The sequence below is a fragment of the Bos mutus genome, chromosome 18, assembly GCF_027580195.1.
Source record: "Bos mutus isolate GX-2022 chromosome 18, NWIPB_WYAK_1.1, whole genome shotgun sequence".
Lineage (NCBI taxonomy): Eukaryota > Metazoa > Chordata > Mammalia > Artiodactyla > Bovidae > Bos > Bos mutus.
This window is the reverse complement of record NC_091634.1, coordinates 7243704-7264845: the sequence shown is the minus strand read 5'-3', so window position 1 is coordinate 7264845 and position 21142 is coordinate 7243704. Positions and strand designations below refer to the sequence as shown.

Sequence of the window (21142 nt, the reverse complement as noted above, 5' to 3'; positions counted from 1 at the left end):
CAGGGGGCTATTTTAAGGGGTAAAGGGCTGTTAGACGGTGAAGGGGAGGGGGTCCCCAGCGCCCAAGCCGGAGCAACAGACGCGGAGCCCGCGCGAGCCGCGGAGACCGGGCTCCAGAGCTACAGATCCGGGCCCCGGCCGCCGCCAGGGGCCCCGCCCGGTCCCCCCACCCCACCCCCACGTCCCTCCTGCAGCCCAGCTCCGCCCGCAGCCGCCGCGGACCAGGTAGGTAAGAGCCCGGCCCGGCCCGCTTGGCAGCGCCCACCCGGGGGACCCCTCGCCGAGCTTCCCCCGCCTCCCCGAGAACCTGAATTCTCTTCTCCTTCCCCGAGGACCTCACAGCCCAGATTTCACAGCCCGACCCCAGAGACTCAGGCGTGTCCCTCCCGGTTCTCAGAGTCCCCAACCGAACCCTAGGATCCCAGGCGTACTGCCGCCTTGCGCCTCCTCCAGGGCCCAGGAGCCTTAATTTCCCAGGTCAGCCCCGGGAACCCCCTCTGGACCAAGATCCTCCTCCTCGGCCCAGTCCTGGGAGATCGACACCGGCCAAGGCTGTGTCAGACTCCCCCAGCTAGAGCCGCCCCCCTCCCCCGGTCGCGTCCGCATAGTCCCCCATTCGGGGACCCAGTCAGCCCATCTCCGGTCCTCCGGCTTGTACAGCCGGCCGAGTTCCTCAGTCCAGGCCGGCTCAGCGGCCGCCCTGGACACAGGCCCGCTCTGGAGCTGTCCATGGTCACCATTCTCGGCAGCCTTGCCTCCCCCATCTCCTGCTGCCGCCGCCGGGGAGGGGGCGCCGGCGGCGCGGGGATCCCCCTCGCCGCGCCTTTGACCCGGGAATACCCAGGCCCTCCCCGACCTGGGCGCCCGGGCCTCAGGATTCCTCTGGCCAGGCTCTCAGCCCCATCCTCAGCACCCCAGTTGTGGTGACCCCAGCTGCTACTTGAGGAGTCGGGGCTTCTGAATGTTCTTGCCTGGTCCACCTTAGGGATCTTGGCATCCGGGGATCCAGATCCTACCCGGCTCTGGAAGCCTTGTCAGTCCTTACTTCCTCTGGCTAGAGGCCCCAGCTGGTAGCCTTCACCACTCCAGGAAGGAATCCAGTTTCCCAGCCTTTACCCCCTTTAGAGACCCAGTTCAAAGCCCTGTTCCCCTCCAATAAATATACCCAGCCTCCTGGCACCCCAACATCTGCCCTCTTAGGGATTCAGGCACATGATTCCTCCTTTTCAGGGGCTCAGAATGCAATTCTTAATGCAATTCACTGGCTTCTGCCCGTCCTCCCCCTTGAAGACCTAAATGCCCTGTCCCTGATCCTGTCTCCCCTCAGCGACCCAGGAGTTCAGACCCCACCTTCTGTACTGCTCATCAAAGCCATCTACCCCTGCCTTCCCTTCCAACAAGGACTCAGGCTCCAAACTTCCATCTCCTGTCTTTTGCCTCCACAAAGATTCAGGAGTCCAGTTCCCCAACTCTGATCTCCAAAGTATCTAGCTGCTCAGCTGTTACTCTTAGGGACCCAAGTCCCTACAGCCTCACTATTGCCCATCAGTTCTGGTGGCCTTGAAAAACCCCTGCCTCATCCCCATATCAGCTCAGATTTTGGGCTTCCTGGGGTTTCCAATATTTTCCCCTGAGACCCAGGTTCTTGAGATGCTTCCAGCACCCCATTATGATTTTTTCATATCGTGATGCCCTATCCTTCAAGTACATTCTCAGATTGATAAGCCGAGCATACATCCCTTCCTCCAGATGTGCTCTGTGACCTAGGTTCATTTCGTGATCTAGAATTGTCTTCTATATTTCCAACTAAACAGGCACCCTGGCAGTGCTTCGTGGAATTCTTTCTAAATCCTAGAATACTCCCAGTGAACATCTCTGTTCCTTTTTCACCCAAGGTATGTTCTAAATTCTAGGTTAGATGCTAAATTCGAGTCATGATGTTCCCCAGGTAAATTCAAATTTCTAGTTAGTGCTCCCAAGCCAAGCTCCCAGCCCACTTTCCTCTCCTTAGATATGTTCCTTCCTCCCCCACAGATCTTAGTTCCCTGACCAGGGATCCAACCCAGGCCCCAGCAGTGAAAGCGCCTAGTCCTAACCACTGGACCGCCAAGTAATTCCTGACATATTCCAATTTTTAAGAAGCCAGTCTTTGCTTATTTTCTTTTAAAATTTCATTTTGGGTGTGTTCTAGGTTCTAGCCAATCCTTGGCATTGTTCTAGATTCTGTTGTTTTCCCAGGGGCATTCTCTCCTAGAATGTGTGTGTGTGTTCCATTTATGGGCTCTAGCTTTTCTCCAAACCACGTTATCAGTTCTAGGATATGCTTCCGTATTTCATTTTATTTATTTTTGGGCTTTGCTGTGAGGTATGCAGGATCTTAGGTCCCCAACCAGGGATCGAACCTACACCCTCTGCAGTGAAAGGCAGAGTCTTGACCACTGGACCACCAGGGAAGTCCCTGAACCTCCCTATTTTATATACCATCCAGTTCTACAGTCTTAAGTCCCCAGGATTACACTGCACCTTCCTTCTTCAGGTTCTGTATTCTAAGCCCATCCATCCCTACCTTCTCTATCTTTTCCCTCAGTGTGACCTTGGCTCAGAACTTGTCCCCTGGTGGATTGTGGGCTTCTTCCATCTGCCACTTCAGCATTCTAAACATGCTCTAGGCCCTCTCTTGTTCTGGAGTCTTCAGCCTAGAAATGTCCTCATTTCTAGAACACACCACCCCCACCCCCACCTCCTTTGCCAGCTCAGTCCTTATGCCAGTAAATTCTCAATTGCCAGAATGCCTCCTTCAGCATTCTCCCCCAGGCAATTCTAAGTTCCAGGCAAACTCCTTGCTATTTTCTAGGTTTTTTTCCTTTGCTCCAGGGCATGTTCTGAATTCTAGAGCAAATATTCTGCCCTCTGAGTTCTAACATTATCTAGACATGTGAAGAAACCAAGAATGTGACGTCTGTTATATTCTGTGTTATATTTTCGTCCCTGGTAGGTTCTGAGTTCTTGTTTGTCTTCTGACTTAGGTTTGTTAAGCATTGCGTTAGGTCTGTCCTTAGATATCATCTCCCTCCCCTCTATGTTTGGGGTTCTGAGGGTGAGCCAGACACTCTTTTAAGTTATTGGATTGCTCTTGGCTGGTTCACGGTTCTAGACCTGGGTTCCAGAATATGCCCCTCTATTTGGCCCCATGTGAGGCTCTTACCCCAAGCACATTGTATATATGGAAGCATATATCCTTTCTGCATGCTCTATTGTGTCTAGAGTCTACAGTCAGCCTTGTTGAGTTTTGCTTCCTTCTTAGGGAATCTGAAGTTCTAGAGCAGCCTCCTGAAAACATCCCTAGCTGCATCTCATGAGTAGGTTCTGAGTTTTAGATACCATGCTAATTTTTTTTTTTTTTAATTTCCTTAAGTCTGGCTTGCTCTCTTATAAACATTTTCTTGAATCTGACCTCTCCGTGTTTGGACTCAGATGTCTAGATTTCCAGATATACCTCTTCAAAGACCCAAGGTTACAGGCATCTAGTTGTCTCCTCTCCCAGGTCCTGGGGCTCTCAGTCCCTACCTCTCCTCCCTGGAGTCCAAGGTTCCAGTCCCAGGCTGTAGATATAGTCCAAATATTGGGTGGGGCTGGGAATTATCCACTCTGAGAACCGGTTATTCCTCTGCCTGAAGGGAGAGAAAGAAAGGAGAGAACAGAGTGTAAGTCCCTCCCGCTTTCCGCTGGGCCAGCCAGACCTGTCTGACCTGATGTGAGCAGAGGGAGTGTCTCGGAGAGCTCCCTTCATCCCCGCCCACAGCTCACGCACCCAGACTCCTGGGGCCTGGGGGCCTGGATTCCGAGGGAAGAGAAATCTGAAGGCTGAGATTTCTGGGTATACGGTTGGAGATTGAAAGCCCAGGCTCTTGTGCCCTGGAAGGAGAGGGATCTGGTCTCGGACTTCTGGGTCTGGGAAAGAGAAGGATGGAGGCTCAGACTCCTTTCTCTGGGAGACAGAAGGGACAGGGGAACCTAGATTCCTGTGACCTGAGGGAAGAAGTAGCTGGATCTAGGATTCCTGTGTAGTGTGAAATGGCTAGCATGGTCCATGCCATCTTTTTTTCCCCTCTGCCTGGAGAGAGTCTTTAGATTCTCCTGTAACTAGATATCTGGTCAATTAAGGAGGCAGGAATTGGGCTGAATAGCAGTTCAGGGCCATCCCTGTGACATTATACAGCTGACTACCTACCAGTGACCTCCTGAAGACATAGTCTTCCTCTCCTGGGCCTGAGTTTTCTCATTCATACAGTGAGGTTGAAGGGAATTCTCAGCAGGGCCAGAATAGGTAGACTGATTTTCCCACAGTGCCAGTGATGGGCGGGGCCTGAGCCCCTTGCAGGGGCGGGATTTGGACTGGAGGGGAGTGCTAGTGCACCCAGTCATGTCCGACTCTTTGGGACCCGATGGATTTCCCAGGCAAGAATACTGGAGTGGGTTGCCATTCCCTTCTTCAGGGGATCTTCTCCACCCAGGGATCGAACCCGTGTCTCCTGCATTGGCAGGTGGATTCTTTACCACTGAGCCACCTGGGAAGCCCTTGGGTGGGAGGGGAGGGGCTTCCAAGCTTTCCACTTTCTCTCAGGGAGTGGGTCACTCGGCTTTGGTTTCTCTCAGTAGGCTGAGTCTAGATTTGCTGCCCGTTGTCAGATGAAGTCTGACCTCAGTTTCTCCAAGTGCTCTCACCCAGGTCTGGTTTCCTGAGAGCATTGGGTTTCCGTTTATCTTGCACCATGATCGGAATGGATGGGTTTCCGTTTCTGTTGTGCACTTGCTTGGGTTGTCTAGCCTCAGTTCTCACTATGTAGTATCCCAGTGACCGTGCCTCAGTTTCGTTGCCTGCGCTCTGACGAAGCCGCTCTCGGTTCCCTGGCCCCTCCCGGTACACGCAGGCCAGCACCGCCGCCATGATGTGCGAGGTGATGCCCACCATCAGCGAGGATGGCCGGCGGGGCTCGGCGCTGGGCCCGGACGAGGCTGGCGGCGAGCTGGAGCGCCTCATGGTCACGATGCTCACCGAGCGCGAGCGCCTGCTGGAGACGCTGCGCGAAGCGCAGGACGGGCTTGCTACGGCGCAGTTGCGGCTGCGCGAGCTGGGCCACGAGAAGGACTCTTTGCAGCGGCAGCTCAGCATCGCGCTGCCCCAGGTCTGGGCGGGGCCAGGGCGGGGCCTGAGGGAGGCGGGGCCTCGGCTCGCGAAGGCAAGGGGCAGGGAGGCCGGAAGGGGCGGGACTTGACTCTTGGAAGGAGGAGGGGCTTGCCCCTAATGGGCGGGGCCTAGGTCGCTTGAAGGGGCGGGACTTGGCCAAGAGGGGAGGGACTTACTAACCTCCCAGTCCTTTGGAATGAGGGAGATGGGAAAAGGATTGATCTGAATGTACAGTTCTGCTCACCACTGAACAGGAGTTTGCGGCTCTGACGAAGGAGCTGAACTTGTGTCGGGAGCAGCTACTAGAACGGGAGGAAGAAATTGCGGAGCTGAAGGCGGAGCGGAACAATACACGGGTGAGGCGTCTTGGGGGCGGGACTTAAGCAGGGTGGGCGGGGCCTTGGGTGTTGAAGCCTGACCCATCTTTTTATACCCTTTCTTGCCTTCCTTTCTTCTTCCTGCTTCCACAACTTGGGCGGGTCTCCTCTGGTCCCCTCCTTCCTTCATGTCCCCTCCCCTATCTCCATAACTGTTCTCATTTTCTGTACCACTTCTTCCTGACCGCCCCACCCCCGACCCGTTATCCCTCTCTTCTCCGGACCTGTTTCTCCACACCTCTTTACTTGGCTCCACTTCTTCCCTGTGTCTGCCCCACCTGTCTGAATCCTCTTCCTGCACTCTGCCTCTCTTCCCTTGACACTTTTCCTTGGCCCGGTGCTCTATCCCTGTAGCTTCTCCTAGAACACCTGGAATGCCTGGTGTCCAGGCACGAGAGGTCACTGCGCATGACCGTGGTAAAGCGCCAGGCCCAGTCTCCGGCGGGGTCTCTTCCGAGGTGGAAGTACTCAAGGCTCTAAAATCCCTCTTCGAGCATCACAAGGCCCTGGATGAGAAGGTATGAGAATCAGAAGAGACTGCATATAGAACAGAAACCTGTGGTCGGCTGGGCTGTCCTGAATGGCAGAAATTCTGGCTGTGATTGGTTGGAAATAGCCCAAGTGGGAAGAATGTTGACTGTCTTGAAATTGATTGAAACAGACTACTGCTGACTGAGACCTGATAATGGAAAAAAGTAATAGGATAGGAGTATACCAGGGGGTGAAGCTGCCTTGCTAGCTGGTTGGGGCTGCACACCTATTATAAATAGAGGAATGATAATGTCATCCTATCAGGTCCATCCCAAGGTGTTCTGCATCAGCTGTCCTTGATCAGGTCTGATCTCCATCTCACTTGGTCTTGCCCCCATCCTCAGGTCCGAGAGCGGCTGCGAATGGCGCTGGAGCGGGTGGCAGTGCTAGAGGAAGAACTGGAGCTGAGCAATCAGGAGGTGGGGGTGTAGCCAAGAAGGAGGCGGGACTAATGAACTACCAATGGGGTGGAGCTGATTGGATGGGTCCTAGAATCTACTGGGGACAGGACTAGGGCACAGGACCAATAGGGTTGGACTGTGGAGAACCAGGTTCCTAAGGTGAAATTCACTGGGCAGGACTAAGGGGAGTAGAGTACCGCTCTGTGACAGTGGGACTAGGGTTAGAACCAGGGCTGGGGGCGGCTAAGGGAAAGAACTGACTTCGGAGGAAATGGTTGGGTGGGGTAAGTCTGGGCACAAGGAGGCTAAGGTTAAGATTAAGGGTGGCTTCCTCTCTGGTGGGTGGCTAAGGAGAGACGAGGACACAGGGCCGAAGGGTAGACTATGGAATAAGGGTAGGCCCAGCAGGACCAGAGCCAGTGGGAAGTAAAACAGGGATTCTAGGACCCCCTTCACTCTGATCTCCCTTTCCTGTTGCCAGACTCTGAGCCTTCGAGAGCAGCTGTCTAGGCGCCGGTCGGGGCTAGAGGAGCCCGGCAAGGATGGGGATGGGCAGGTAAGAGGTGGACATCTTTCCCTCTCTTTGCTCTTCACTGGCCCCCATCCCTGTGGTCCTACTCAGCCCCGTGACTTTGCGATGGTCCCTTTAATGTTTGGTATGATTCTCACAGACCCTAGTCCATCTGAATCCCTCAGACTCTTGCTGACCTTTGACCTCTGATTCAGGTCAGCTAGCTAAATTTGTGATCTCCATGGCCCTTAACTGATCTTTGATTCCCCCTCACCCCTATCAGCTTTCTCTTTGCATTCTATCTCTGTTACCTGATCTGAGTTCTGTGCTTTCCTTCCTCACTGTCCCCATTCCAGACTCTTGCCAATGGCCTGGGTCCTGGTGGGGATTCGAACCGGCGCACGGCGGAGCTGGAGGAGGCCCTGGAGCGGCAGCGGGCGGAGGTGTGCCAGCTGCGGGAGCGCTTGGCGGTGTTGTGCCGCCAGATGAGCCAGCTGGAGGAGGAGCTGGGCACCGCCCACCGCGAGCTGGGTAAGGCCGAGGAAGCTAACGCCAAGCTCCAGCGCGACCTCAAGGAGGTGAGGCCGGAGCCCCTGCTGGGCTGCCCTCTGTCCCTCCCCCCAACCCTCCCTGTTCCCTTCTACCCATAGTCACAGAACTCATGAACCTGGATTCAGTCCACAAGGTGTGCGGATTCTTCTCTCTGAGCTTGTTTCCTCACCTGTAAAATGGGATTTATGGCCCTTGTCAGAGAGTTGGTACATGGCACATACATGGTAGTCACCCAGTATCTGGTCGTAGTTTTTATGTTACCACTGGGAAATTCTTTCCCACCTCTTAGCTGAACTCCATTGGCTGTATTTCACCCCATCCTGGCTGACGCTCCTTGATCTCAACTCCCACGCTGCAGGGACTGCTGAGAAATGTAGGGCATGGATTCTTTAAAGCACTGAATGAGAAAGAAGAGAGAGCACTTTTGCTTTCATCATCCACTGGGGCTTTTACCTCGGATTTGAAGTGTGGATGGCCCAAGGGCTTATTAGGAAGTGTGGTCTCACCACACCGGCCTCCAGGCAGATGTTCATCCCCCACGATACCCTGGAACACCTTCTCTGGTTTTATAAACCTGTGCTACCCTGGGAGGTCTTGGGAGATTTTGCCTCCCAGATGGAAAGGACATTTGTTTTCTGTGAGACCCTAGGGCATTTGCTCTGTGATTCTAAATCTGAGTTGTGCCAGAAGTTGCTGAAAAATGTAAGACTTGGGTTTTTGAGTGGGCCAAGAAGAGTAGAGACTTTCCATCCCCTGGGCCTTAGGTCATCCGTATGATAAGCTAGTACTGTCCCAGAAGTTTATGGGAGGTGCTGCACCGCCATTTTATCTGTCAGGTGGCAGAGGGCAGGCAATGTAATGTTGGCTATTCTCAGGAGCTCTTGGCAGGTGTGGTTCCATCTTTCTGACCCCCAGATGGCAGGGGACTTCATTTCCCAGTGTACCCTGGGGTGCCTGAATTGAGGTTCTAAGCCTAGGCTACCCACAGGACCTAGTGGGAGCTGTAGTCCACGCGGTCCTTTGTCACCTCTGCAGGCACTGGCACAGCGGGAGGATATGGAGGAACGGATCACAACCCTAGAGAAGCGCTACTTGAGTGCCCAGCGCGAGGCCACCTCTCTGCACGACGCCAACGACAAGTTGGAAAACGAGTTGGCCAGCAAGGAGTCATTGTACCGACAGGTGAGGGCACGGCCCGGGAGGGGCGGAGGGGCGAGGCTGTGGCCCATATGACCAAGCTCCTCCCTTTCCCTTGTCTGTGTCCCCCAGAGTGAAGAGAAGAGCCGTCAGCTGGCCGAGTGGCTGGACGACGCCAAGCAGAAGCTCCAGCAGACACTGCAGAAAGCAGAGACCTTGCCAGAAATTGAGGCCCAGCTGGCCCAGCGCGTGGCGGCTCTCAATAAAGTGAGGGAGACCTGGGGCGGGGCTTTGAGTCTCTGGGGCGAAGGGGTGGGGCTTAGGGGAGGCGGGGCCTAGAGGCTGGAGGGGTTGAAGACCTACAGCCTGAATTCAGATGGAAAAGGCAGGGCCTGGGATCTAGAAAGGGACGTGACTTAGAATGGGGGAAAGGCCTAGAGGTTTGGTGGAAGGTGGTGTTCTCTGCTAAGTCGCCCTGTGGACTGTAGCGCCCGCCAGGTTCCTCTGTCCATGGGATTCTCCAGGCAAGAATACTGGAGTGGATTGCCATTTCCTCCTCCGGGGGATCTTCCCGACTCAGGGGTGTTTTCTAGTTTGGACTAAAAGGATGGGTGGGACCTGAACTGAGAAGGGGACAGAGCTTATAGAAGAGGGCAGGGCTTGAGACTCAAGTGCAAGGTTTGGAGTTTTGTTGGACAGGAGCCTAGAGCTCCAGGGGCGGGGCCTGGAAGCCAGCCTTGGAGGAGGTGGGGCCTGGGGCCTGAACGGGTCCTAGTGGAACAGTCAGATGCCATGGGTTCCAACTTCCAGGCTGAGGAACGTCATGGGAATTTTGAGGAGCGGCTTCGGCAGCTGGAGGCCCAGTTGGAGGAGAAGAACCAGGAGCTGCAGCGGGTGAGGGGGCTTTGAGGCTTGGGGGATGAGCCTTAGATGAGAAGGTGGGCTGAAGTGGGTGGGAGCTGGGAGCAGGGGCAGCGCTCAGGGTTCCAGCACCTGTGCCCTGCTCTCCTCTGGGCAGGCCCGGCAGCGGGAGAAGATGAACGATGACCACAATAAGCGGCTGTCCGAGACAGTGGACAAGCTGCTGAGCGAGTCCAACGAACGACTGCAGCTTCACCTCAAGGAGCGCATGGGGGCCCTGGAGGAGAAGGTGCGCCCCAATCTAGGACTCCCATAAACTGGAATCTTGGGGGCCCAGACCTTTCCCCAAACCATTATCTGAGATCTCCTCAAATCTAGGCATCCGGAATTTGAATCTGACAGACTGCTCTATTGCTGGGACCAGCACTATTTCACCTGAACACCCTAGAGCTGAATTCTGGGGCACCTATACCCTGAATTCTTGGCGTTTCCCCAAGCCTATAGCCCTATGGGTCCTCAAACTCTGAATCTGCTGAAATTACACAGGATGCTGAATTCTGGGCTCCTAGGGACTTCCCGTCTTCAGCAGCATCTTCACTCCACAACCCTCTAGCTCACCATTCCAATCCACCCATTCCCCTTGGGGTCCCCTCAGGCCTGCCTCTGTGCACTGGAGGCTTCTTCCAGGTTCTGGCCCCTCACTGCACCCCTGTCCCCCTACAGAACTCACTAAGCGAGGAGATTGCCAACATGAAGAAGCTTCAGGATGAGCTGCTGCTCAACAAGGTAGGGAGGAGCCTGGGGGGTGAGGGCCAGAGAAATGGAGCAGGCTTTACTGGGGCTGGAATCAGCCCAGCTGGGAGGGACCGATCTCAGAAGGGGGCAGATTCTGACCTGGCCTCTCCAACCTCCTCCCCCAGGAGCAGCTCCTGGCTGAGATGGAGCGGATGCAGATGGAGATTGACCAGCTTCGGGGGAGGCCACCGTCGTCCTACTCCAGGTGACAGTAACTTTCCTGTGCCCATGGGGCCCCCTTGGCCAAGCACATCCCTTCTGCTTCCCAAGTCTCCCGATTCCCCTCCCTGTCCTCCTGAGACTTCCACTGGCCCCTCTTATTTTTGACCCCTGATTTCATGATCTCTGGCCCCAGACCCTTTTTTCCTGACTTTTAACATAAGATCCTTCTTCCAGTCCTCTGACCCCAAGCCCTTCCACATGACCACTGACCTCTATTTCCTTTTCCTGACCCCTTGGTCTCCACCCTCTCCATGCCCACAGATCTCTCCCTGGCAGTGCCCTGGAGCTCCGTTACTCTCAGGCACCCACCTTACCTTCTGGTGCCCACCTGGACCCCTATGGGGCTGGCAGTGGCCGGGCAAGCAAGAGGGGCCGCTGGTCAGGGGTCAAGGATGAGCCCTCTAAGGTCAGCAGCCACTTCTGGGGCCTGGACTGAGCAGGGCCTGGGAGGGCAGCAGTAGGAGGTGGTTCCCAGTATGCAGGGCTCTGGGTGGGGACTAGTGGAGAAGTAAGGCTTCCTGGGCCCACACTGTCTTCTCTTCTTTCATCATCCCCACTTGCCTTGATGTCTCCTCGCGTGGATGTCCTGCTGCCTGGTGAGAACTTTAGAGGAATGATGGGCTGGGAAGAGGGTTTTGGGGGAGATGATGTGCAAGGTGTAGAATCCTAGAATGGATGGGGCTAAGTGAAGAAAAGAAGTGGGCTGTGTCAAAAGAAACAGTGGACTCAGGGGAGGTTGTGGGGGGTGTCAGGGGGGGTCAAAAAAGGGCCCCACCAAGAGAGAAAGGTGGGCTGGGGAAACTGTGGGGACTGGATCACAGGGTGAGGGCAGTTAGTGTCAACGGATGAGGGCAGGGTCACGGAGGGTGGGAAGGGTCCGGAGCAGTGAGGGAAGACACAGCATCTGCCTTTGGCTCCTGTCCACCTGCCATCCTTCTGTCTCCACACAGAGACAGGAGTGGGAGAGGTCTGCCCCTGCGGGGTCCATGCCACCTCCATTCCCTGGCGAGCTGGATGGCTCAGATGAAGAGGAGGCCGAGGGGATGTTTGGAGCTGAGCTCCTGTCCCCCAGCGGGCAGGCAGATGTTCAGACACTGGCCATCATGCTTCAGGAGCAGCTGGAGGCCATCAACAAAGAGATCAAGTGAGCACTGGCCCAGTTCTTTCTTGTCCTGCCTGAGCTAAGCCCACAGCCCCTCTGGCTCTGGAGACTGATCTGAATACCTAAGCCCAACTCCTTTCCTAATCATCCTCAAGGAGTTCTCCCAGCCCAACACTATTCTGGAATAGTCTGAGGAAATACCCAGAAGTCTCCTATGTGCTACTTATACATTATACACCTCCCCACCCCAAATAGTACTCACAATTTCCCAAAATACCCAAGACTGCATCCTCAGATACCAAAAATCACAATCCAGTCCATCAAGAGTCCTCCATTATATCACAGCTTTCATGACTTCAAGCAGCCATTACCCAGAGACTCCCAGTACCCTAAGAATCTCTACACGAGGTCCCCAATCCAAAACACCTCAAGAACCTCGACTCTAGATAACAAGAACTTCTACCTGATATAACAAAAATCCTCAGTTTATTAAGACTCCCCCATCACGTAAAGTCTACTTGGATTCCCCAGCAATTGCCCTACTTAGCAATTCTCTGATAACACACTTTGCATGGGCCCCAGCAAACATATCAACCTGACCACCATCTTCCATTCCAACTCATTCTGACTGGAGATATTGACTCTCACCAAATGTCTCTATGACCTTCCCAGATCCCAGATTGACTTCAGAGTCCCTGATCTCAGCCTTCTCTTATTATGAGCTTGCTCTTTCTATCCTCCTTATAACTTGACCTCTTGCCCATGGTCATCCATTTATGATTTTCCAGAGCCACTTGGTCATCATCAGGGTCATCCTGAGGCACACTCTGGTCATCCTGTCATCCCTAATCTTTCCACGACCTCCAGAGCCTAACATGATCCCTTGACTCCCTTTGAACCTGTAAGGCCATCAGGGATCCACCAAGACCTCACTGTGCCTTCCCCAGAATTATTTTTGCTCCACCAAGCCTTCCTGGTCCATCGGGATCCCCAGACTCCTCCTTTTGGACGTGCAGTGCAGCATGTGGGATCTTAGTTCCCCAAGCAGGGATTGAACCTGCATCCTCTGCATTGGAAGCATGGAGTCTTAACTTCTGGACCACCAGGGAAGCCCCCCCAGGCTCCCTCTCCTGTTGCCTGCCTCAGTCCTCTCATCCTGTCTCCCCATTTCCCTCCTCAGGTTAATCCAAGAGGAGAAGGAGACAACAGAACAAAGGGCAGAAGAGCTGGAGAGCCGGGTGTCAGGCTCTGGCTTGGACTCACTGGGCCGCTACCGCAGCAGCTGCTCACTGCCCCCCTCCCTCACCACCTCTACCCTCGCCAGCCCCTCCCCTCCCAGCTCTGGCCACTCAACACCCCGTCTGGCACCCCCTAGCCCTGCCCGTGAGGGCACCGACAAAGCTGTGAGTATTCTTAAGTCTCCTCAGCTTGGTGGTGATGGTGGTGGTGGAGGGAGGTCATAAACAGGGCTCTCTAACAAACAGCAACGATAACCATCACACCAGTGATAGCAACCTTAGCTTCCCCTAAAAGCTCAACTCAGAGGGCAAAGGAGGACTTCCCTGGTGGTCCAGTGGTTGGGAATTTGCCTGCCAGTGCAGGGAACACAGATTCGATCCCTTCTCCAGGAAGATTTCACACGCTGGGGGGAGGCTAAGCCCATGCACCACTATTGAGCCTGTGCCCTAGAGCCCATGCGCCACAAGAGAAACCACTACAATGAAAAGCCCGTGCACTGCAGCTAAAGAGCAGCCTGTGCTCACTGCAACCAGAGAAAGCATATGCATAGCAATGAAGACCCAGTGCAGCTAAAAATAAATAATTCTCAAAATTTAAAAAAGGGGGGCAAAGGGGAGGCTGAGTCACTAGATTCCTGAACCCTAACTTGTACTTTAGTCAGACCTGATCTACTTTTACCTATTTTATGCGTTAAATTTCTGCATAGGATTTTTATTTTTTGGCCATGTCATGCAGCTTTCTGGATTTTAGTTCTCCAACCAGGGATCAGACCCTGGGCTCCAGCAGTGAGAGGACCAAGTCTTAACCACTTAACCACTGGATACAGAATATATATATTCTGTGACTAAATGTACATTTGAGAACTATTATAATGGCCCCAGAATTGACCTTAGAGGCAGGCACAAGAGCTATAACCCTGTTTTATTGCCTTAAACTCAGCTTTCCTATTTTCAGAACTTGTAAGTCATTAGATTTTCTTGAAACTGAGCAGATCCCACTCCTGACACCAGAAGCTAAGACAGTAGAAATATGGGCTCGTCAAGCTCCAGGGGGACTGAAGTTATTGGCTTTATATTTCTGCAATTCACTCCCACTTAATCTAGCCTATCTTTAGAAGTGATAGTCCAAATCAGGGGTATCCTAGACACCTGGTATACCTCCCAACTAATGAGGAGCCCCCAACATGATCCCTCTGACTCAGTAGCAACTCTGCCTGTCTACAGAATCATGTCCCTAAGGAGGAAGCTGTGGCTCCCCGAGGGGAGGGGCCGGCAATCCCAGGAGACACCCCACCTCCCACTCCTCGCTCTGCCCGCCTTGAGAGAATGACACAAGCCTTGGCACTGCAGGCGGGATCCCTGGAGGATGGAGGGCCATCACGGGGAAGGTCAGTAAGAATAAGGGACGAGACAGGGAGGGACTTGCTTGGGAGGAGGAGATGGGAGTGGACAAAGACTTGGAACCTACCAGATGGGATCTACCTTCACTCTGTCCTGCTCACCCAGTGAGGGCACCCCAGATTCCCTGCACAAAGCTCCCAAGAAGAAGAGCATCAAGTCGTCCATAGGCCGTCTCTTTGGCAAGAAGGAGAAGGGGAGAATGGGACCACCAGGTCGGGACAGCTCTTCTCTGGGTGAGTCCCCTGATTTCCTCTCCCTTTCTTTATTCCTTCCTTCCTCCTCCTTTACATATTCACTTGACATACAGTCCTGTCCACAATCATTTGGTAATGCATTTTGAGCACTGGAACCTTGGCAGAAGTCGAGGGGAGAAGGGGCAAGAAGGGTACTCTGAGGCCTGCCTGAGTGATGGTTGGACAAATGAATTTATTTCATTTACCTGTTTTTTTTTTTGTTTTTTTTTTTTAATAGAGAGGAGCTTGCTTGTCTGACTTGTGAAATCCAAGTTAGTCAAATTTTCAGGAATTTTATGAGCTGCTTTGACATCACATTCGGTAGCCTGAAATTGGTGGGATTATTTACACCATGGAAACTGGCAAATACTACCAATCAGGAAATACCTCTTCGTCCCCAGGGAGCCAGTTGTTAAGAACTTAGCAGCATAGCACTGCCACCTTTACCAAGGCCAGCCCAGTGCATCAGCTCTATTTGGGGGGTTTCTCCAATTCTTTGCCTAGGAGGTGGCATTGCTTCCTGTGTGGTTTTATCACTCCCTCTGTGTGGCCTCATTTACTAATCCCTCTGGGCCTCTGCTTTCCTGGCATCCTTCTCAACCCCCCAGCATCAAAGATTCTGCCTCCCCTCTGAGACTCTCCAAATTTTGGCCCCTCCCTGCCTCCAGCTGGAACACCCTCAGACGAGACACTGGCCACTGACCCTCTGGGGCTAGCCAAGCTGACGGGCCCAGGAGATAAGGACCGGAGGAACAAGAGGAAGTGAGTGTGGGTGTGTGGTGTGTGTGCGGGGGAGGGTTGGTCATAAGTAAGAAAATTCTAGGAGGGGGCGTCCAAGATCCTGAGCGTGCTTGGAAATTTGGGAACTCCTAGAGGGTTGGGGTTTTTTTCCCTCCTCTTTTCATTTGTTTGGTGTGTGTGTACATGTGTGCTGGGGGAGGGGGATTATAAAGAACCACAGTATTTGTGTTCTTTTACCTTCTGCCACGTTTTCTACATTCATAAAAGTTGTTTTTGTGGATGGGGCCGGGGAGCAGTTGGTGAAGGGAGCTATCTGAGAGGGCTAGGTGTATCTACCCCTGAGACCTCCTGCCATGGCCCTCTCTCTTCAGGCATGAACTTCTGGAAGAGGCCTGCCGTCAGGGCCTGCCTTTTGCTGCCTGGGATGGGCCCACTGTGGTCTCCTGGCTAGAGGTACTGGGGTCCAGAAATGTCCTGACTCTTCATCCCCAATCCCTCTGAGAATCCCATGGTCAGGGCTGGCTGACCCTGTGCCATCCTCCTGGCCCAGAGGTGTCGGGGAAGGGAGCTGGGGGGTGAGGTCCTGGGAGGGGTCAGGTTTCTTGTGGACCTTCCTGTTGCTTTTTATTCCTTCTCCCCTCGCCCCTCACCATGCCCATCTTGCCCCTATTGTCTCTCTCTGTGTCTTCCCATGCCTCTGTCTCTGGGATTCTCTTTCTCTATTGTCTCTCTCTCTGTGTCTTCCCATGCCTCTGTCTCTGGGATTCTCTTTCTCTATTTTTCTGCCTCTCCTCATCTCTCTGTTTTTGTCATTCCCCGTACTTCTTCCCATGTCTCTCTCTCTCAATGTGCTTTGCTGCTTTCTCTCCGCCTCTCTGCCTCTCATCTCTGTCTCTCTCTCCCTTCTGACTCTGGGCTCACCCTTCTCTGACTGTCCTTCGTCTCTTTGTGTTTCCCTCTGACTCTTGATGTCTTTGCCTCACTGCCAATTTTCTCATGTCTTTCTGTTTCTCCCCCACTTGCCTTTCCCCACCTCTCTGTCTCCCTCTCCCCCTTTCTTTCTGTCCTTCTCCCATTTCTCTTGTGATATATCTCTGTCTCTCTGTCTCATTTCCACCCCTTCCTCACTTTCTCCCTCTGGTCCAGCTGTGGGTAGGCATGCCTGCATGGTATGTGGCCGCCTGCCGGGCCAATGTCAAGAGTGGTGCCATCATGGCCAACTTGTCAGACACGGAGATCCAGCGTGAGATTGGCATCAGCAACCCACTGCACCGGCTCAAGCTGCGCCTTGCCATCCAGGAGATGGTCTCACTCACCTCACCCTCTGCTCCTGCCTCCTCTCGCACCGTGAGTGTCCAGAGCCAATCCCAGCCCCTGCTGGAGTAGCCAATCCTCAGAGTACTGTCCTCAGAGTAGCCAGTCCTGAGTCCACTCATTCTAGCTCTGTCTTGTCAGATATACCCTGCTCCGCACAGTCTCTCACTGGATTATCTCTGAGGGTGGGACACCCTTCAGGTCTCTCTGCCTCCCCTCTACTTCCAACCCTCAGTCTGTCTTACACACCGCAGCAGAAGGATCCTATCCCGGAAAAAAAACCCAAATTCATATGGTTCTCTGCAAGTCCCATGATGAGGGGCCCCTTTCCCAGCTCCTTTTCTGCTCTGCTCCTTGACATTTGCTGCTCCCTTTTCTTGGAGCACCCCTCCCTCTTTTTTACCTCCAAGGCTGGCTCCTACTCATCCCTGAGGTCTCAGCTCAAATGTCACCACCTCCAAGAGGCCTCCCTAACTCAACAGCTAAACTAGTCCCCAGCTCCATCATATATGAACACCTATTTTTTTTTTTTTACCCCATGGCATTTACTGCCTTCTAACATTTTATCATTTTGTTCCATACAGAAAATGATGTGTTCCCATGCCTAATTCGGCTCCTCCAGGAGCACGACTCTCTTCCCCTCCCCTGTCCAGAAGCTCTTTCCCAACCTCCATAACACCTCTCACCCCTCAGTCCACAGGAAATGTGTGGATGACACACGAGGAGATGGAGTCCCTTACCGCGACGACCAAGCCTGTGAGTGCCCCCTGCCCGTGGCCTTGGGGGTGGCACTAACTTTCCCTGGGCAGGGGCCGGGTGGCGGGTGAGTCTGTGGCTGTCTGTCCGTCCGTTCGTCCTTCCCGCCCTCCTCCGCCTGCCCCTTAACCCACCCCTTCTCTCCCCTCTTCCCACTAACTGGTCAGGAGACCAAGGAGATCAGCTGGGAGCAGGTAGGGGGCGCGGGGCGGGCTGTGGGCGCATGAACAGGCTGTGCACGCTGCATGGACGCCCCTCCTTCTCCGAGCCCCGCCCCGCCCCGCCCCTCGCCGGAGCATTCCATCCTCACCGCGGGGGGGCGCTGCGCGGAGCTCTGCTCTGGGCTGTCACTGTGACTTGGTGGGGTCCGTGTAGAAGCCCGACTGTTCCATTGCCAGTGGTGTGCGGGTCATCCCACTATGGTCGGTTGCGCGGGCTCCAGGGGCTGTTTCATTGCTGTAACTAGAGGGAAACGCTGAGTGGCTCTTTGCCCTATGGCAGAGGGAAGTGAGGCTGTTCCCCTCACTTTGTACTGGGGCAAAAGGGAAAGCATTTGGGGCGGGGTTGCGGGTGGGCAGGGTACATCAGGCTGAGAAGAAGTTGGGTAGAAGGAAGTACATTTTATTCTCAAGAGGGCGAGAGGTATGAACTCACCTGAGTACAGGAGCTATGTTGGGTCTTTGTTTCCAACAGCCCAAGGTATGGATTGTTTGCTCATGCTGGGAGGAGTGAAGGACTTGGGGGTGGATCCAGAATATTGTCCTGGGCCAGATTGTAGCATCGGGCTAGAATTTCTCGGACAGCGCAAGAGTGGTAGATGAATCCGTTATCCTTTGTTGGGGAGGGAGCTACGCTGGAAGAATCTGTTGTGCGGACTTGGAGGAATAGTGATATTGGACTGATCAGTTGTTTTGAGTTGGGGACGATGCTAGACTAGTACTTAGATATACTGTTCAGATCACCTGAGGCTCTTGTGAGAATGAGGATTTCGATTCAGTAGCCTAGGGTCTGAGATTCTGCAATTTCAGCAAGTTCGCAAGTGATAATGATGCTTTGAGTAGACAAGGGCCTGTGTTGTCAGTATGAAGGAGAAGGAAACAGTTTTGGATTGCCCGTTGTCCTGAGCAGAGACTGGCCATTGTCCTGCTACGGGATAGAGAAAGAACAACCTTGGATTTGGGAGAGAGAGGGTGGTACTGTACCCTTTCATACACACATGGGAAGGGGTCAGAAGGCCTGACTGCTCCCCCACCTGCCCATGGCCCCAGATCCTGGCATATGGCGACATGAACCACGAATGGGTGGGGAACGACTGGCTGCCCAGCTTGGGGCTGCCCCAGTACCGCAGCTACTTCATGGAGTCGCTGGTGGATGCCCGAATGTTAGATCATCTTAACAAGAAGGAACTCCGGGGCCAGCTCAAGATGGTGGACAGCTTTCACAGGTGAGTTGCCTGGCCAGTGGCGACAGTCCAAGTGGGGGAGGCCCCCACTTCTAGAGAGTCTTTGGCAAATAGGACCAGTGATGTGGGAATTAATTCATCTTGGACTATCTTTGGTCCTTTAGCCTGGATTGTTAGGAAATCCAGACTCCTGTGCCCCTTCCACCCATTAAGATGGTCCAGTAGGAATAGTCCAAGTCCTGAGACAGCTTGGCTAGCTGACCCCATACCCCTTACAGGTTGGCTAACAGGAACTGCTTTTTAAAAAATATCCCTGCTCCTGGGAAGGTCAGCAATCAATAGAACAGATCCAGTGGAGCAATTCCCCAGCCTCTCCCAGAAAACCACAAGCAACAGGGAAAACAGTCACTGGGGTTGTGGGGCTCTTCTGTGACTCTGCTATCTCTGCTACTCAGGGTGAGCCTGCATTATGGGATCATGTGTCTGAAACGGCTCAACTATGACAGGAAGGACTTGGAGCGGAGGCGGGAAGAGAGTCAGACCCAGATCCGAGGTGAGTAGAAAAGTATGAGTCCAGCTGGGAGCCATGTGGAGGGGTTTGGGACAGGGTTGGAGGAAGCATCAATAGGGAAGGGGAGGGAGGCCAGGGGAGACGGGGTGGAGACAGGAAGAGGAAATGGGGTTGGAGATAGAGGATAAACGAAGGACCAGGCCCCAGGAAGGGTGCAGCTGAGGGTCCCTTCCATCCCCAGACGTGATGGTGTGGTCCAATGAGCGGGTCATGGGTTGGGTGTCCGGGCTGGGCCTGAAGGAATTCGCCACGAACCTCACGGAGAGCGGGGTGCACGGGGCACTGCTCGCCCTGGACGAGACCTTCGACTACTCCGACCTGGCCTTGCTTCTGCAGATCCCCACGCAAAATGCACAGGTGAGCTGCCGCCGGGCCCGGGGCACACTGGGCATCCCCATCTTGCAGACTGCACGCTGCAGCCTCTCTCCCACCTCTCCCCTGCAGGCCCGGCAGCTCTTGGAAAAGGAATTCAGCAACCTCATTTCCTTGGGCACAGACAGGCGGCTGGATGAGGTGGGCGCAGCAGCAGCAAGCGTAGGGGACTCCACGCTCCCGGCAGCCCCTCTAGACTCGCAGCTAAAGGGGTGGGGCTTGATTGGCCAAGGAGTCGCGGTTGGAGGCGGTGCCAGGGAAGGGGCGAGGCTAAATGAGCGAAGGGAGCCGGAGAGGGGTGGGGTCAAAAAGAGGAGCGGAGTCCAAACGCGGCCCTAGTCCCTCACCAGCTGGCTGCACCCCTAATACCTAGGACAGTGCCAAGTCCTTCAGCCGCTCCCCATCCTGGCGGAAGATGTTCCGAGAGAAGGACCTCCGAGGCGTAACCCCCGACTCAGCTGAGATGTTGCCCCCCAACTTTCGTTCGGCCGCAGCAGGGGCTCTGGGCTCGCCCGGGCTCCCTCTCCGCAAGCTGCAGCCGGAAGGTGGGCGGATACCAAATGGGACAGCCTCTGCTCCCCTCCCCTTCTTAGGTGTCGGGGGAGAGACCATCTCCACATTCCAGCAGCCTTCCCGAGTTCTGAAATGGTCTAGTCCCTTTTTCCCCACCCACGACAAATGGACCGCTCCAACAAGCCAACTCCCTCCTTAGGGTGTGGAATGGATTAATCCCAGCATACCCCGTTTTCCAGGGTGGGAAATGAACTCGTCCAGTGTCACCTGGGGCATTTTGAAGGAACCGGAGGCTTTGAGAAAGGAATGGAAACTGGCTTGGAGGGAGTCAGGCAGTCGTTGGCTTCTCGGGAGGGAGAATCCAAGGGAGGACGCTTAGGTGGAGGAGGAACTGGGCAGGGGTGTGTGTGTGTGTGTCAGGGGTGTGTGTGTGTCAGGGGTGTGTGTGTGTGTGTCAGGGGTGTGTGTGTGTGTGTGTGTTTGCGCGCGCGCTTGCGCTTGCGCTTGCGCTTTGCTGAACCAATGCTCATTCTCCCTCCAGGCCAGACTTCTGGGAGTTCCCGGGCAGATGGCGTTTCTGTCCGGACCTATTCCTGCTAGTGTAGGCTTCCAGGTGAGGACCGTACTGGGCGATCTTGGGGATCGGGGCGGCACAGTGGATCTTCACGCCTGGCGTCAATGCAGGTGACCTCACTCGGACGGAAGAACCTTTCAGAGGCTGGGCTGTTCCCCCTCCTGCCCACAGTATGGTCTCGCCGGGGAGAGTGTACTGGGGAGCTCGCGCCGCGGACTGGACCATCTGTACAGACGAACGGGGAATGCTGGTCCCCGCCTCACAAATGGACTGGGCCTGGACCAAACCACATGCACTGGACTGAGAGGGGGGAAGAAGAGGGCAGGAAGAAATCCCGCCCCAAACTTCCG

General features: G+C 54.5%; 1 protein-coding gene across 1 annotated transcript; it reads left to right on the top strand.

Annotated features, from left to right (window-relative positions):
- The first annotated feature begins 12 nt into the window (after positions 1–12).
- PPFIA3 (PTPRF interacting protein alpha 3) lies at positions 13–21040 on the top strand. The gene is given in 30 exon segments (XM_070387352.1): positions 13–225; positions 4932–5186; positions 5443–5544; positions 5920–6004; positions 6007–6083; positions 6441–6515; positions 6979–7053; positions 7365–7586; positions 8596–8742; positions 8830–8964; positions 9508–9591; positions 9716–9847; positions 10282–10344; positions 10479–10558; positions 10837–10981; positions 11532–11719; positions 12858–13080; positions 14140–14303; positions 14422–14549; positions 15218–15311; positions 15662–15743; positions 16437–16637; positions 17298–17360; positions 18629–18804; positions 19218–19315; positions 19515–19690; positions 19778–19846; positions 20079–20250; positions 20760–20831; positions 20903–21040. Coding segments are annotated over 28 exon segments (3555 nt in total). The 5' UTR covers positions 13–225; positions 4932–4946; the 3' UTR covers positions 20819–20831; positions 20903–21040.
- The last annotated feature ends 102 nt before the right edge of the window (positions 21041–21142 follow it).